We start from the raw sequence: 18,445 nt of genomic DNA, 5'->3' as shown, positions 1-18,445 counted from the left end.
GTGAACTGTTCTAGATATTCCACCATTTCTAATTTTGTCACATGGATCAAATCTCTGTACAGATGTGCAGGGTTGTTGCTTGTAGGTGTGTTGGTCTAAGGACATAGGTAGGCAAGGTTCTTTGAGCAGATGTGATATCTTTTATCAGACAAACTAAACAGCTGGAAAAAAGTTCTTTGCAAACTTTTGGGCACAAACAGCCTTCTTCAGACAATGGAAGACTGCTGATGTTATGAGTTCTCCAAGGTAGAAAAGAAGCTAGAGTAAACAAGAAGTCCGTGGAGATACAAATGAGTGGAAGTTTGTACAGATGTGGACTTTTATAAGTTAACATTATCTTTCATTTATATAGCTACTTTAAATCCAATGAGAAGGACCTCTAATTTACATTTTATTTCAAAACCAGCACTTTTTATACCATATTAATGTGTTAGTAACTTGTAGGGTTACTGTACCATCCACCACTATTATCAGCATGGAAAGATAAATTTTCATTGGAGATTTCCCATGTAAGTTCTGGCTTAGACATTGTAAGAATTTGACGAGTCTGTAGCTTATAGTGCACAGCTGTAGGGAGAATGCAAAAGAGATCACCTCAAATTTTATTTTTGAATTCATGAAGCTAAGTAGAGGAACAGAGTTAGTGCTCCCTGGATCCCTCTGCAGGCTGAAACATACTCTTTGCTCTTGGTACTTGACATCTGGTATCAGCTTTCAGTTGAGTTGCATAAATAACAAAAAAAAATCTCTTCTTTCAGCTTACTTTCCACATACGAGCACAGATGGGCAAAAGGAAATTAGCATCTTGGTAAACAATGAGGATTGTTAAATATTTTTGAAAGTTTAAAAAAAACACAAGTTGGCAAGTGCATGAACAGCTCTATACCTGTGCTCAGTCCTTTTTCTATCTGCATCAAAGCACCGTCTGTGTTCTTTTCCCCACAAAGCATTTGATTCATAAGACAACCTTACAGAAATTTAATTAGCAAAGGAATGTGCAGCATGCAGGCGTTTCAGATTTCATCAGGCATTTGAAAAAGGAAAACTAACAGATGTTTGATTCAAACCTGTCCAGTGGAAACAGATCAGAGAACACATCATTTTTCAGTCTGGGAAGTTTGGAGTAAATATTGGTGAATAAATGACATCTTTAAGCAACCTGTATTACTGTGTATCCAACTTAAATAGCAGTAATAAATATTGACCCTAGATCCTGCAAAGACAACTTCACACACAGACCAATACACCTACATAGAACCCCACTAAGGTACTGCCTAATAGGGCTGTGCGAAGCTTCGGACCCTGATTCAATATGGCGGAGATTTGGCCTGATTTGGTGGCTGAATCTCTGAATCTGAATCAGATCAGAGAACCCTTTAATCTCTCTGAATCAAATTGGAACCCTCTGAATCAATTTGGAGAGATTCAGAAAGATTTGAAGATTCGGACACAGAGACAGTTTTAATGTTTTTTCTATATGCCTCTAGGTAGCTACAAGGTTAATCATAATGTTCTTGTTCTTCAGTGTCATTCAATGTTTTCACTCCTGTTATTAGAAGGATGCAGTTCAGTTAAGGAATTATTCAGACTCAAAAGCTAGAATTTGTGATTTGACAGTCTCCCAACTTTTCATCTCCCCGAAGGAGATGAAATCCCAAAGGATTTTTTAACTTAAAAATTACACATAAAGAATGATAACATGCACCCTCCCTTGCTTCCAAGTGCTAGTTGCTTCTCAGCAATGTGGTGGAACCATGGCTCTCTGACTAGGGTGGCCCTATTTCCCTGGTCTCCAAACAGGATGCTCCACTCCCACCAACTCTTCAGCTTGTTCAGTTGTCTCTGAGCTCCAATCTGAGCCAGCATGCCAGGGAGTGTGCATATGTATAGCAGTCCCATTTTCATTGAGATAGTTGCTTATAAAAGTCGGTCTTGGACATCCTGCTGAAAAGGGAACAGAAGCATTCATTTGACCAAATCAATTAGAAACCTGAGACAGATATTTAAAATAGGGATGTCCTGATGAAAATGGGATGTATACTCATCCAAGCTCTGACATGTCTCTCAGCCTACTAAAGCCAAAATGGTGGACATGAAGTGTAAGGACTTCAAACTGAAGGACACAAAAGCAAATAATGACTCAAGCAGGAGACTTGAAATGCTGTGGCATTCACTCTTTTAGTACAAAAGATTCTTTCTAAAATAACATTATAATTTAAAGATAATTTTGGCTGTGGAGATCATGCTCATAAACAATAGCAGGGGTGCACTATTTTTTTTTAAATGGGAAAACTTTAGGATCAAAAGGGAGAGAACCTTTGAGAGGCATGGGCCCTGACTATTCTGTTTGTACTGGTGCATCTCTAATTCTGTGATGGACCTCCAACTGGATGAAGTGGAAGACAGTTGTCTGTAATGGCTATATAACACTATTTCACAGAACTTCTGGGAAAAAAAGTGTCAAAGTATGGGCAGTTTATAATTTGGAACCAACTGATAGCTGGAATAGAATTGTAAAAGTAAAAAATGGAAGAGACCTTCTCAGTTTTCTAATACACTGGCCCCTCTTCCCCTGCCACCAGTACTTAAACATTACTTACAGTAGCGCATTGTCTGGTCTAGGTTTTTATACTGTCTCATATTAAGATATGTGCATGATCACAATTACATGGTAGATATTAAGGATGGGAAAAACTCATTAGGTCACTTAGTCTTTCTGGTGGTAGATATTAAGGATGGGATGGGAAAAATTCAGCAGGTCACAGTTTTTCTGCCATGTGCAGGAATGAAAGGTCTCTATGCTACATTTAAGTATTTTGTCCAACCTTATTTTGAATAATTCCAGAAGAAGGCCAAAAGGCCTTCAGTCAAAAGGCCATTCCATAATTAAAATGGCATTTGGAGGTTTTCTTTATCAGAACACAATTTCTTAGATGTTTGTTTTCCCATTTCAAATATAAACACCATCAGGAGAAATTAGCAAACTGACCTTTACTTGATCCCTCAGGCATATCCTGTTTGCCTCTCACTTGTAGAACATAAATATTTCTCTCAAAGGTAGAGCCCTTGGTTTATCTTATAATGAGATGTTTCTGTCTGATCTGAAGGTCATACATTTATGAAACTACTTCTTGTTGTGCAGGTAATAATACCTACTGTCATGCTGGTAGCAATCTGTTCTATTAGTGACCCACATCCTAGGAAAACCAAAAGTCAAGACACTATATTACTGTACCAAGTACAGAAAACACTGTTCTTTGGTTTACTGAGTAAATAAGGATCTTTAAAGGTGAAGTCTAAAGCTAAAATGAAAACTGAGTTAAATCAGGCTGTAATGTCTTCTGCACAAGAAGGTTTCAATTAACCCTCACCTGGCACCTGTGATAATGGTGTCCATTCTGAGAACATGTTCACTTTCCCCTTATTTAAGGGAAGCTCCTTAGTTATTGCCTATTGTCCAGGATGTACTTGATCCCACAGTTCAACAGTAATTGTACACATGATACACAGACTGATAGAAAGGTATGATTATTGTACCACAGTAAAAATCTGTCTGTCCTCTCAAAATAAGTTTTGTCCTAGGTTTGTCACTTGCATACAGTATTCCTTAAAATGTAAGTTGACACCTTGTAACCCAAATCCTTCATTACATGGCATCACTTTGAAAACACATGTTATTGCATAGCAATTTAGTAACTGAATTGGGTCATTCCCCAATTTGATCCAAAGCTCTGGAATCTGACTACATCATGTTCTTGATGCTGTACAAGAAGAAGCTGAGGATTCACTCGGGAGTAGGACTGGGACCTGTACCATAGCATCATGGCAGTTGCATCCTCAGCAAGATATTTGTTTTATTGTGACTTTATATAGTGGAGGAAAAGAAGCTGGGATGGGCTTCACCTGTCCCCCAAAGGTAAGCGTGTGTTTTCTTCTAGGTTGGCGGATCTCCTCCGGCGGGCTTTAAACTAGGCTCGTCGGGGGGAGGGGAGTACGAGGGCAGGGGAAGCTGTGGACCACCAAACCATGTGGCACCCACAAGGACAGCCCAGCCTGAAGAAGGAGAACATTGGGAACCTGAAAGCCATGGGGAGGCCAGCACAACAGAACAGGTAAGGAACAAGAAGGTAAGAAACAATGGGCCCCATGGGACTGGGAGCGGGGGGGCAGCAAAGGCGCCAGTCGCAGGGCTCAAGTGCCTATATACTAATGCTAGGAGCATGGGGAACAAGCAGGATGAACTAGCGCTCCTGCTTGCACTAAACACCTATGACTTAGTGGGGCTAACAGAGACCTGGTGGGATTCATCCCATGACTGGGCGGTACATATTGAGGGCTATAAATTGTACAGAAAGGACAGGTCGGGGAAGAAAGGGGGGGGGGGTTGCGCTCTATGTCAGTGAGCAATATACATCAACCCTCATCAAGACAGAATCCGAGGTTGAGGAAGTAGAAGGATTGTGGGTTAGGCTACATGGGGGGCAAGGAGAAAGGGATTTGGTGGTAGGGGTCTGTTACAGACCCCCACACCAAGGGGAAGAAATAGATGCGGGGCTCCTGAGGCAACTCTCGGAGACCATAAAAGCTAAAGAGGCGGTAGTCATGGGGGACCTAAACTACCCGGACATCTGCTGGGAGACGCAGACAGCAAGGTCCCATCGCTCACGCAGGTTTCTAACTTGTGTACAGGACCTCCACCTGACACAGGAGGTGCATGGTCCCACTAGGGGGAATGCCATACTGGATCTGGTATTGGCAACGGGAGATGACATGATAGGGGACCTCCAAATCGGTAGCTATCTGGGAGACAGTGATCACCTTATGATAGAATTCAACATAAGACGGCGAGTGGGTAAGGTAACTAGTAGGGTGAAAGTGCTAGACTTTAGGAAAGCTGATCTCATTGCACTCAGGCGATTAGTCAAGGAAGCACTGCAGAGTAGGAGTTTTGATGGGATGGGTGCCCAAGAAGGGTGGCTGTGCCTAAAGGAAACGATCCTTTGGGCACAAAGCAAGACGATCCCCGAGCGAGGCAAAAGAGGGAAAGGGGCCAGGAGGCTTCCATGGCTGACCAGAGAAGTCCAGGGCAGCCTAAGGGCCAAAAGGGGAGCACATAAAAAGTGGAAACAGGGTGAGATCACTAAAGATGAATATACCTCCTCTGCTCGTGCTTGTAGGGAGGCAGTTAGGCGGGCCAAAGCTACCATGGAGCTGAGGATGGCAACCCAAGTAAAGGACAACAAGAAATTGTTTTTTAGATATATTGGGAGTAAAAGGAAGGCCCAGGGAGGAATAGGACCCCTGCTAAATGGGCAGAAGCAATTGGTGACAGATAGAGGGGACAAGGGGGAACTCCTCAACGAGTTCTTTGCCTCAGTGTTCCTAAGCGAGGGGCACGACAAGTCTCTCACTGGGTTTGTAGAGAGGCAGCAGCAAGGCGCCAGACTTCCATGCGTAGATCCTGAGGTGGTGCAGAGTCATTTGGAAGAACTGGATGCCTTTAAGTCGGCAGGCCCAGATGGGCTCCATCCGAGGGTGCTGAAGGCACTGGCCGACGTCATTGCAGAGCCACTGGCGGGAATATTCGAATGCTCGTGGCACACGGGCCAAGTCCCGGAGGACTGGAAAAGGGCTAACGTGGTCCCCATTTTCAAAAAGGGGAGGAAGGAGGACCCGGGCAACTATAGGCCGGTCAGTCTCACCTCCATCCTTGGTAAAGTATTTGAAAAAATTATCAAGGCTCACATTTGTGAGAGCCCGGCAGGGCAAATTATGCTGAGGGGAAACCAGCACGGGTTTGTGGCGGGCAGATCGTGCCTGACCAACCTAGTCTCTTTCTATGACCAGGTTACGAAACGCCTGGACACAGGAGGAGGGGTGGATGTCGTATACCTGGACTTCAGGAAGGCCTTCGATACGGTATCCCACCCCATACTGGTGAACAAATTAAGAGGCTGTGATGTGGATGACTGCACAGTTCGGTGGGTGGCGAATTGGCTAGAGGGTCGCACCCAAAGAGTTGTGGTAGATGGGTCGGTCTCGACCTGGAAGGGTGTGGGCAGTGGGGTCCCGCAGGGTTCGGTCCTTGGACCGATACTCTTTAATGTCTTCATCAGCGACTTGGACGTGGGAGTGAAATGTACTCTGTCCAAGTTTGCAGATGACACAAAGCTATGGGGAGAAGTGGACACGCCGGAGGGCAGGGAACAGCTGCAGGCAGACCTGGATAGGCTGGACAAGTGGGCAGAAAACAACAGGATGCAGTTCAACAAGGAGAAATGCAAAGTGCTGCACCTAGGGAGGAAAAATGTCCAGCACACCTACAGCCTAGGGAATGACCTGCTGGGTGGCACGGAGGTGGAAAGGGATCTTGGAGTCCTAGTGGACTCCAAGTTGAACATGAGCCGGCAGTGTGACGAAGCCATCAGAAAAGCCAATGGCACTTTATCGTGCATCAGCAGATGCATGACAAATAGGTCCAGGGAGGTGATACTTCCCCTCTATAGGGCGTTGGTCAGACCGCAGCTGGAGTACTGCGTGCAATTCTGGGCGCCACACTTCAAGAAGGATGCGGATAACCTGGAGAGGGTACAGCGAAGGGCAACTCGTATGGTCAAGGGCCTGCAGACCAAGCCCTACGAGGAGAGACTGGAGAAACTGGACCTTTTCAGCCTCCGCAAGAGAAGGTTGAGAGGCGACCTTGTGGCTGCCTATAAGTTCATCACGGGGGCACAGAAGGGAATTGGTGAGGATTTATTCACCAAGGCGCCCCCGGGGGTTACAAGAAACAATGGCCACAAGCTAGCAGAGAGCAGATTTAGACTGGACATTAGGAAGAACTTCTTCACAGTTCGAGTGGCCAAGGTCTGGAACGGGCTCCCAAGGGAGGTGGTGCTCTCCCCTACCCTGGGGGTCTTCAAGAGGAGGTTAGACGAGTATCTAGCTGGGGTCATTTAGACCCAGCACTCTTTCCTGCTTATGCAGGGGGTCGGACTTGATGATCTATTGAGGTCCCTTCCGACCCTAACATCTATGAATCTATGAATCTATAGCGGGGCTTCTACCTGGTGGAGAGATACTGCAATTCTACTATGGTATCTGTTGGTCTGAAATTCTACACTGGGGTCCATAAAACTGTTCACCTAGGTTATGCGGTACAGCAGTGGCTTGTTGCATAGACACGGATCCTATGATGATCCTCTGTTAAAAGCCAGAAGTTTTGGTTATCTCAGATTGCATATAATCTGTTATGCTATAGTGCATCCAGAAGCAGAGGTCACAGGGGCTTGAGCGCTTACAAAAGTTTAGAGCAGGGCTGTCAAACTTATTTGGCCCTGTGGGCAGGATCTGGACTGCAGGGTTTTAATGGACCAGATGACTCGCTTCTGGCAGCAAGGTGACAGCTTGTATAACTGCTAGAGCTGCTGCATTGCCATGGCACTGGACCCCAAGGAACTTAATTCCTTGCCATAAAACTTCTACTTTCAGTAGCCCCTTCCCTCAAAAGGTTCTTTACTCTTACTGAATTAAAATCAGGCAACTTCCATTTCCTCACTGCCTGGTACCAGCAGTGAAAATATAGAGAATGAAGGAGAGAGAAAATCCCTCCTTCAGGTTCTGATGCTAAAGCTGGCATGGCCTGGAGCAACTATGAATTGCAATTGTAGGTAAAATCCTGCCCAGCCCCCTTGAACCTGAGGCTGGTGCAGGTTCTGTGTGGATGAAATCTCTGCCTTCAAGAATTCAGGGTCTTATAATAGGAAGCTAAAGTAACCTTAATAACAGGAAGTGCTACAAGCTCCACTGTAATAAAAGAGTTAAGCAATAAATATAAATGATTTGTCATCACAGCTACTATCACAGCCACATGTTTGTCATCCACTTTCTTTTCTCTCTAATGAATTGAACTGCATGCCTAATGAGTAAGATGAATTCAGCAGCTACTTTAGAAACAAGACATGACAAGCAGAAAATTTGGATCCAGTAGCCTCTAAAACTGCACAGTTCAGTTCTGATTTGATTGTCTATTAAGGCAGCTTACTCTTGCATAAAACTTCCAGTTATGAGTTCAAATAGTAAAACTCTAATAGCTGCAAAATTTGCTCTAAGGATCCATTAAAAATCTATACAAGCCTAAGGGTGCATCCTGACGGACACACAATTGCAGTTTGCGGCACCTCAAAGTAGTCTTAGGTGCTGCAAACCGCACACGACACATGTGCACCCATTTGCTGTGCTGCTAATTAGCAGTGCAGTGGGATTTTTTTGACACTGGGACATCCTGGTGTAAAAAAAAACAGTGTGGCGCATGCAGTAGCAGCATGCACCACCAAAAAGGGAGACTGGTTAGCTAGAGCTATGCTTTGGCTGCCAGTCAGACTCTGAGTAGCCAACTTGGCACCACTGCTGCCCTGGGAGGCTCCCAGGACCCTCAGGTAAGGCCCCAGCCTCCCCTACCCCTCCCACCATAGCATAAGTGCAGGGGTATGCCCAGGGACAAATAGCAGCAGCATAAATATGTATACCACTGCTATTTGTCCTGCAGGAAATGCATGCTCTTGTATGTGTGCGCTCATCGGGACATGCCCTACAAATCCATGATATTACTATTTCTGCCAATGTAGTTGGTCCTTAATGACTCTAGTTTTCTTTGATAGGGTTTATATGGTGATAATCTGATGACAACTGAGGAAAACTTGCTAACAACATTTCTCTCCTAAATTGGTTGGGTATTTTCAGACTTGCAAGTAAGTGGAAAGGTATTGCTGGTCACAAATGATTACTGTTCATAGCTTATTTGTAATGTTCTTTCCAAACCACGATGATTGGTTGGTATCACTGAGACTTCTGAATTAAGTATTGCTGCACTGTGATAAACTCCTTAATCTTAATGGCCCTTGGTGTCCTTTTCCTGTATACCTGCAGGAATGTGTTGGAATCATGGAGAGAACTCCATGAGAATACTCCTTCTAGTTTGCTAGTCATTAGGGGGAGGCCAATGTGTGTTGGATCCTCATTTTTGCACTTCACACAATTTTTTTACTTCTTCCTATGTCTTTACCATTGTCAGGGTGCATGTACACAGATACTTCTACTGTGGTACTATTGTCTCTCTCCATCTCCAAGTATGTAAAACATACCACCTGCTCCAGAGGTTTGGACATAATCTTTTATTATGATGTCTCACATCTCTGAAGAACATCTGTGAAAGGAAGACTTTTGCAATATTCTCTGTCTTGTGCTTTGTTAATCTTACTAATTTGGTCCTTGTCATTCTATGTTTGGTTTAGATGCAGCTGGAAAAGTTCTACTGAAAGTTGGAAGAGCCTTCTTTGAAAATGTGCATGTCCCGCTTAGGCCATGTCCAGACGAGTCTGCCCGTCTGCAATGTGGTGCTGCAGACACAGCTTCAACCCCACATACCACACATGCAGGTGTTCTCCATCTTGCATAGTAGCAGCATGGGGGATGGAGGAGTGGGAGGAGGAGGTTTGACCCTGGGAGATCCTGGGATCAAAGAAACCCACGCAAAAAAAGTGGGGCGGCACATGCGGGGACAGCACGCGCTGCCCAAAACTATAGCCTGGCCAGCCGGAGCCAAACTCAGGCTGCTGGCCGGGCTACAAGCAGCAGGATTGCCACTCCTGTAACCCCAGGAGGCCCCCAGAACTCAAGATAAGGCTGCTGGGGCCAGCCAAGTGCTGGCCCCAGCCTCCTCTACCCCACACAGAGTAACTTGCAGTGCACCAGAGGCCATGTGGCACAGGCATTCCCTGGGGACAAGTAGCAGCGGCATAAGGTGTCCTGCTGCTAGTTGTCCTCAGGGAAACAAACATCCACAGTCATGTGAATGTGACTGTAGAGTGCAAAACAACTAGACCTTGAGACCTTACAGGAAGCATGAACACCAAACTAGGGCCTCTGACAAAGATTAGGAGACCTGCACGGCAACCTTAAACTAATTATTTCACTTCTCATATTTTGTCTATTTAAACTGTAAGGTCTCTATAGCAGTGCTTGTCCCTTATTGTTGCATCTTACTTAGCCCAATGGAACTCTGATCTTAGCTTGGACTTCTGCCAAAATAGAAATGATAATAAACATACATTTTCTTAGTATCTTTACAGTTATTTGCCCTTAAGAGCTACACAGCACTCGTTTAATGATAGATCTTCACTCATTGCTGGAAGGGAAAATGTACTGATGTAAGAGAAAAGCTAGAAATCCTACTGCTTTGCAATCAGTCCATTAGTCTTGTTACCCTGTGGGGTCAGGCCAACTCTTAGGATCTCAATATTGTGCTGTTAGACAGGGGGGTGTGACACAATTGCACATATACAAACACACAAATCAATTAGGTGCATACACACACACACTATCAGCTCATGCACATACACATACACATCCAAACCAGCCTAGGCACATGCATACCCATCACCAATTCAAGCACATACACTATATACCCCAAAAGTTAGACAATTCATATATCATGCACACAATAACATATATATACACACACACCAATTCACACACATACAACCCACCTACACATACATACAGGTAAGTTCCTAACTTGGATGGTACAGTGTATATGTGTGTGCTTGGGGTACCTGGGATTCTTGGGGGAAGGTTCAGGTGAGAGAGAGAGAGTTGAAGTGTATGGAGTGAAAGTTGCCAGAACCACGATTAGAACCAGTGGACTACAGAGAAGTTAGCTGAGGAACTGAGGCTTGGGTTTATTTAAGGTAGACTGAGGCTGACAGTTGAGATATTGGGGGAGGCAGATAAGTGGTGGCAAGGAGGAGACAGCCAGGAAAGAAACTGAGGCAGAAACCTGGTTGCTCAGGGGAAAAGAAAAAGACAGTGGCAAAGAAACAGGGGGTTTAGAGGCAGAGAGGAGCTCAGAACAGGTGTTGGAGGTGGCAGTGAGCCAGAAGCAGGAGATGGAGAAATGAGACAGAAGTTAGAGGGGTGAGGTGCAGAGACTGAAGCAGAGCCAAACCATAGTAAAGCAAAACCCAACTTAGGGATCCAAATAAAAGTTTTATTACACAGACAATACACTCACAGCCCCATGAAGTTATTGGTTCACGCACACACACACAAACACTCACAATGGCAGCAGGAGAAAGAGACTCAGTGGAAGGGTTGGAGTCCAGGTAGGGAAGAGAAGCAGAGTCCAAGTCCTTGGTTGAAGAGGGGGTGGGGGGGTGATAGCTACCTATCCAGGCTGGAAAGGGGTCCTTGTCCAGTAGGTATTGTCCGGAGTGGGGTCGCCAGCAGGGCCTCTGGGTGGATAGGTGGTGTGGCATGGTGCTGGTCCAGAGGGAGAGGGAGTCCTGCTGGGTCTGTCTTCACTGCCCCTTTTTATAGGGGCAGACCTTGTGTGACCCTAGTGACAGGAGGCATGCCCAGGCAAGGGTCAGCCCCTGGTGTACTGAGCATGTGTGCTCCATGCAGGGATGTGCAGTTTCGGGTGTCTGTAATGGTGGGGTACAATGGTAGAGTTGCTGATTCTGCAGGGTCTTTTGTCTTTCAAATGCTGGGTTCTTGTGTCTGTTCCTGGGTGAGGTCCGTGGTTCCTGGATGAATCAATGGCCTGGTCGTTACAGGCCATTCAGTAGAGGCCTGCTACCATTGTATTTCAATCATTCCCAATCACTCTCATTCATCTGAGAACCAATTTACATGGGAGGGGTACATAAATCACACAGTTGCAACACAGGGGATGCCCAGGCAGAGGACACAAGATGGAGGCTTGACATACAAAATGGAAACTTGACGTGACTTATGCTAACTTACGTATATAGTCTTAAAACAGTAATCACACAATATAAAAGCAGTACAAACATAATAATTATCACTTATGAAACAGTGGGTATCGATATCAAAATATCAGGGAACTTATTTGCAAAGAGAGGAGAGAAAAATAAAACTTACTACCCAAAATAAAATGTTAAACCTTATCTTATATCTTATAGGAATAGAGAGGGAAGGAAAAAGTCAGAAATGGTTGGGGAAGGGGAGGGAATGCATTTTAAATCAAAGAAAAAAAGAAAAACTGGGGGTTTTGCTACAGTCTTACACAGCCGCAAATCAAACAAAACATTTCCTACCACCTCTGTCTCCCTCAGGACTAGTAAACATACCATTTAGAACAGTAGTTTTGGCAACTAGTTGTAACTGGAGGTCAGCTGACTATAAGGAGGTGTCTGCTCCACGTCATCTCTACTTCAGTACTATGGTTAAAGGGAAAAGTTAGCCTGTGAGGTTTCAGGACTGCTGAAAATAGCTACAATTCTACTGAAGCTGGGTAGCAGGTACAAAATTGTCCCATGGAGTTGAAATGCAATGGGTGAAATGCATTATTAAAGCTCAATAGCAAGAAACATGCAGGTACAGTAAGCTACTGAGTATTACTAAATGAATGGATTTTTAATAGGCACTATTTTGTTAATATATTGCCTCCAGAATATCTTGTACTTCACTCTAAGTGTTTTGCTCAGAGCAAGATCTGTACCCCAAGTAGTTACTGTCACAACCCAAAGTTGTGATTTTTTGTTTGTGTGTGCGCTTCGGCACCGCTAAATTATTTCCCACCAAATTTGTTGCTTTCTTTGCACGGTAGAGTTCTCTGCTGCGGGAGAGAACTCTGGTGCAGCGGGGGATTTCCTGCCGGATTGCAGCTTCTTTGCAGTGTGCATCTCTTTCTTGCACTGTAGTGATACACGTTGCAAAGAAGTTCCCACCATTTGTATTAGGATCCGTGCCATGTTATTGGCCGATTCCTAATTTAGGCACACGTGGCGGCTAGCGATTGGCTTGCTAGCCGTACAAAAGGCTTGGGTAGTTTCCGCCCAAGCCAGAGGAGGGAGGAAGAGAGAGAGATTCTGTGTGAAGATCTCCAAGCGCTGTGGACCCTCGCGGACCCGGCACGCCTCCCCTAAGCAGGCAAGAGAGGCAATAGAACCGAGCCTACGGAGCTTTCGCTTCTCGCCTCTCCCCGTTGCCAAGCGCAATCCTAGACATATCCCTTTCCTGTAACTTCGGACCCCGCGGAGCCTAGCAAACTCCGGGGAAAACTTATTGGACCCGCGGAGCCTGAATAACTCCAGGGAAACTTTTCGAACCCAACTTAACCGGACCCGCGGAGCCTAGCAAACTCTGTGGGAGCAATCGATTTGTCAGAGTCCTCCAACGAGGGTTCAAGCGGGAGCTGTGCCTGGAAACTTGTCCAGCCTACACCAATACCATCTTTGGGTGTAAGTAAACAATCTTTTCAATCAACCATTACGCCTCCGTAACTAATTCTAACTCGCGTGCGCTAAACTGCCTCGCGGTTCTCTCCCACCCTGCGTGCCCGGGCTGCCGGCCACAGCCCACATGCACCAAAGACGGGTCCAGTACGACCCCCGTTCGCCCCTGGCTTGCCCATGGCGGCGAGAATGGGATCGGAATCACCGCAGCGCATGGCAACGAGGGCGGGATCAGGGCCCGGCCCGCACAGTTACCTAATTATATTGCACCGTACTGTGTGCTGAAAAATAAAATGATAGTGGCATCTTATGCAAGAATGATGTGCTGAAGTACAAGCCTGTACAAAGCCCATACAACATGTGAAAATACAAATCAGGTGGCTGCCAGACCAGTACATATGTTAATAGTGTTGAAAGGGGCTAGCCATGGGATCAGTCAGCCATTTGGATTTTCTGTGGGTTTTAGATTTGTCCTTTTTTCCAAGTAAATCATGGCTTTTATTTCTCTGTGGAAAGTTTCCACCCATTTGTTTTTTCATATAATGTTAACAATATTCTAGGTGCCCTAGACATTAAGAGAAGTTGCCTGCCTCAAGGATCTTACAATTTACATGAGGCAGCACAGAAACAAGGAGGAAACAATGTGAATGGGACTGAATATTACAACAGAGTATGTGTCAGCTTAGTTCTACAGTGCTTGTATTAACTATTTTAAGAAGCAAAGCTTTTTCAGTACGCTAAGAAAAGTGGGGTGAGCTGGGCTAGAATTTAAGCCTCTGAAGAAACAGCTTTTGCAGAGGGCCTTGTAGAAAAAGATAAAGGCAGTAAACCTGAGTTTTGACTTTGCTCAAGCATATGGATGAAGCCCAGAAATAAGAGAGGGACATTAACTAGAGTGAACCAGAAGAGGTTTTTGAAGACAAGACACAGGGCAAAAACTTCCCTCCAGAATTGTGTGTGGGCCTCATAGGCAGGGTGGCAAGCTCCTCAGTAATAAACAGGTGAAGCAATTTGAAGAGTCATGTATTGCAAACAGAGCATGGTGACATCAGTAGGCAAATAAGCAATTTGATGCTCACCAGGGCAAGGAAGCCCTATGTATCCCAACCCAACTGTCATTGCACCTGACTACAATGAAATGTTTTTGTAAGACTAGAGACATTTCATGCCCTCTGAAGAGACATTTGCTGCCTAGTGACGTTTAAGAGGTAAAGAAACCAAGATGAAGCAATAAAAAGACAACCCAAGGCACTAGAGCAGTGGTGCTCAACCTTTTTGTCTGCAGGGGCCTGAGTGGCAGTTAGGCAGCCTGCAGCTGCCTACAATGCCAATTAGGCAGTTGCCTGATTGGGAGCAGGGCACAGCTGTGCTCTATAAGAGCAGAGCCCTGAACAACTACAAAGAGGTGGTCGTTTGCTGCCAGTAGCTGTGGAGAACACCATCTGGTTGTTGCTCAAAGTATGTTGCACAAACGGCTAGTTTCGTGCCCCTGGAGGCTTTTCCAATATACCTCAAGGAGAGAGTCACACACACTCAGGCTGGATCCATCTTGAGTTTATTTGTTTGCAAACAGATCGACAAGGGAGTTCAATGCTCAAAGCCGAGTCGACCCCTAGCCATGCCCGAAGTTACATTTTCATACCTCTCATGAACAAGATTCCATTGTGGCAATCTGTGATTTGCTACAGTTTTCTGCAAAGTTTAGTACATGCGTAGTCCTAAAACGAGCAAGTAACAAGGGTTGCAAAATTTATGTGCAAAGCAAGCAGTAACTAATCTTTGTGTTCCCACAGGAATCAGCCTTATCGCAAACTGACCATTTGTTCGGACTGTTCCTTATTATGCTACTGATTATCTAGTGCAGGAAGAAAGAAGAGAAAAAGAAACAATTTGCAGTTCTCAGCTGTGAAGCCTTTTGTGTAGTGAGATCATGAGACATTTTTCCCACAATTCCCCCCTCAAGATGCTTTCTAACTCTAATCTTAATAGATTTCAGCCAGTGCTAATTTTTGATAATGCACAAGCATTTCTCAGTTGAAGATTGACTGAATTGTCCGTTTTATGAGGGCTATGAGACAGGGTAAAATACAGGGGAGCAAGCAAAGCATTGACATTAGCAGGCACAAGACAAGAAAAACTCCTTTTAACCATCCAAAATTGGGGAGCCAGGATGTAAACCAATCAAAATTCCACCTATTCCATGTTTGGACAGGGACACGTGCAACCTTTTCCATTTCATCTGCTAAGGCTTTGATTATCTCACCATTATCGTCGATATTGACACAACAGTTTGACAAGTTCAGCTGTTTACATACTCCTCCTTCACTTGCAAGTAAATAATCAAGAGCTAAGTGATTTTGCAGTACCATGGTACAAAGTTGGATGAGCTGGTCCCCGATCAGGCATAGGGCTGCAGCAGTTTTATTTGTAATAATCTCCACTACGGCTTGGAGTCTAATAATGCGATTTGTCAAATATGTGGGCTCTCTCCCAACTACATTTGGCTCCCAAGTTGCTGGGCCATAGTACTGAATTATTCTCTCTGCTGGCCACTCATCCTTACCCCACTTTTGGCCCCCTCCTGCCGCTATTCTCTCGAAGGAGATATCAGTGCTGTGTTTTGCTCGATGAATTTTGGGTTGTGTTATTCAAACACCCGGAATTAAAGCCCCCAAATAACAAGTCCCAGTCCAGCTGGCGGGAAGCTGTCTATATGCCCATCACCCACAAATCCACCATAGCCCACAGGCTTCATTTGTGATGGTGGAACGAGAGCTCATTAAAGTTAGAGTTAGTGAGCTTCTTTTTGTTGAACTCCGACTCACCGTGGTACCATTTCGATAGTGGGTACAATTAATGCCCCAAACTGAGATCCACTCCTTACCCAATAGGCAGCTACAATCGTCAAACTTGTTATATGAGACATTTGCGCATGTCCATGCACCCTCCCAGGGGGCGATCTCCTTAGAAATCCATATTTCCTTGCACCTTGACTGTCCCACTCTAAATCCACCTCCGTGTTGGGAAATGCAGATAGATCCGGTAACTTTCGCCACCATAAGTCTCCCAGAACCATTATATCGCGAAGAGAAATTGAAATTGCGATTAAAGCCCCAATCTGAGACTATACCTGTCCTATTGAGGGGGATAGGCAAGAAAGGGACTCCCTCATCACTAGAGACGGGAGTAAGGACACACAAAAGACAACTCTGGTTAGTTAGCGCCTGGGCTGAGTCCTTGAGAAGGGCCACCCATGAATTTCCCACCCATGTATTTGTAGGTGGGCCTTTAGGTTCCCATATACTACTGACAGGTTGAAGGCTTGAAGGCCAATCTTTGAGGATTGCAGACCAGATTTCTGGGTCCTGCTTTACACACAGCGGTGTTGTATTGCCGGATTGAATTATAATTTCTCAACGCAGGCAGCACTGGGAAATGGGGTGCAGGAGGGCACTAAGTACTGTAGACTTTGAAATTTCGTAGTTAGCCTTAGTGAGGGTTCCACCCCCGCTTTGGGAACACTTACAACAGGTGGGCATAATAGCTGGGTTTGATATGCCTAAAAGGGACAAGAGCCCCAACAAATAGACTAGGGCCCACATCTTTGCAAGCATAACTTCAAATCTCCAGCAGGTTCACTTTTCCATTTGTTGGCTTTTTGTTCCCGGGTGTTATCAGCTTCCGGAGTGACCACACCCTGGGAGTTGGTGTCCTCCTGATGAAAAGGCTTCACCCTCGAGCAATGGGTCCACTTATCGCTGTTTGATAAGCGAACAGCTGTGTGTGTAGTCAGCAGCACCTGGTAGGGTCCCTCCCACCTTTCTGCAAGAGGATCCTTTCTCCACTTTTGTACCAGGACCTGGTCACCCGGTTTAAAGTTGTGGATTGGCGCATCAAGCGGGAGACTCTGGAAAGGTGCAGTGAACCTGTGTAGGGAAGACAAAACAGACTGCAAGGCGATTACATGTTCCCAAATTTCAGATTTTCCCAAATCTACAGTAATCTGTTCTCTCCACCCCGCTGGCAAGACTCTGGGAGGCATACCAAACATTAATTCAAAAGGTGACAATTTAATCCCTCTACGTGGTGTGCTACGAATACGAGTTAAAGCCAGTGGGAGTGCCTGCGGCCATTTCAAATGAGTCTCAATACAGATTTTCGTTAACATCGCTTTTAGCGTTCTATTCATGCGCTCCACCTGACCTGAACTCTGGGGTCTCCATGGACTATGGAGTTTCCATGTGATATCTAAAGCTTTGGACACTTCCTGTACTATTTTCCCCACAAAGTGACTTCCTTGATCTGACTCAATAGACTCAGGCAACAGAAATCGGGGTATTATCTCATGGAGTAGTACTCTTGTCACCGTGGATGCGGTAGCTGTTCTTGTGGGGTACGCTTCCACCCATCCAGTCAGTTGATTGACCAATACCAGCAGATAACGGTAACGACCGGATTTAGGAAGTTCAGTGAAGTCAATCTGCCAGGCTTGTCCAAGATAATGCGCCCACGGTCTTCCTCCCATGGGGGCTGGTGGTCTTGCGGATTTTGAGTTCACCTTTTGGCAGGTCGGGCACTGAGAGGCCACTCTCTGGGCGTCAAAATAGAGTCCTGGAGCCACTATCTGATGAACTAACAGCTCTCCCATGGCAGTGCCCCCCATATGGGTGGAATAGTGTAACTGGTGAAGTACATCCCCTAAGATGCCTCGGGGTACTAATATCTTTCCTCCAGGTACGACCCACCATCCCTGAGGATTTTTGATGGCTTTGAGCTCTGCAGCTAGCTGATTTAATTTTGGGCCATATTGTATTTTACAGTCTTCTAAGCAAAAGGGCACCCCGTGGGCCGTACCCTGAAACACTACCTCTCCTCCCGTCTGTGCTGCCTCTTTGGCTGCCACGTCGGCCCTTGCGTTTCCCCTTTTCTGGCGCTCGTCTGCAGCCTTGCCATGGGCTTTTACGTGTACCACGGCCACTTCTTTTGGTAGCCGGAGGGCTTCCAATAGCATTACAATCTGTGGCCCATTTGCAATCTTTTGTCCAGAGGCTGTGATAAACCCACGTTCTTTCCACAACAATCCATGGGCATGTACAGTGGCAAAAGCATATCGCAAATCTGTAAAGATGTTCACTCTTTTATCTTTACCTAATTCCAATGCGCGTGTCAGGGCAGTGAGCTCCGCTGCT

General features: G+C 45.5%; 1 protein-coding gene across 2 annotated transcripts; it reads left to right on the top strand.

The window, feature by feature from the left end:
* The first annotated feature begins 4,126 nt into the window (after positions 1 to 4,126).
* LOC109284246 (uncharacterized) lies at positions 4,127 to 17,421 on the top strand. Of its 2 annotated transcripts, XM_059727221.1 has the most exons (3): positions 4,127 to 5,919; positions 8,658 to 8,747; positions 9,291 to 17,421. In XM_059727221.1, exons 1-2 carry the CDS (start codon positions 4,312 to 4,314, stop codon positions 8,718 to 8,720), a joined length of 1,671 nt encoding a protein of 556 aa, XP_059583204.1. In that variant the 5' UTR covers positions 4,127 to 4,311; the 3' UTR covers positions 8,721 to 8,747; positions 9,291 to 17,421. The 2 variants fall into 2 exon arrangements, with proteins under 2 accessions (XP_059583204.1, XP_059583203.1); XM_059727220.1 differs by having other exon boundaries at positions 8,658 to 17,421.
* The last annotated feature ends 1,024 nt before the right edge of the window (positions 17,422 to 18,445 follow it).

The sequence above is a fragment of the Alligator mississippiensis genome, chromosome 4 (assembly GCF_030867095.1).
Source record: "Alligator mississippiensis isolate rAllMis1 chromosome 4, rAllMis1, whole genome shotgun sequence".
Taxonomy (NCBI): Eukaryota; Metazoa; Chordata; order Crocodylia; family Alligatoridae; genus Alligator; species Alligator mississippiensis.
Note: the sequence above shows the minus strand (reverse complement) of the source record. Positions and strands in the feature narration are given on the sequence as shown.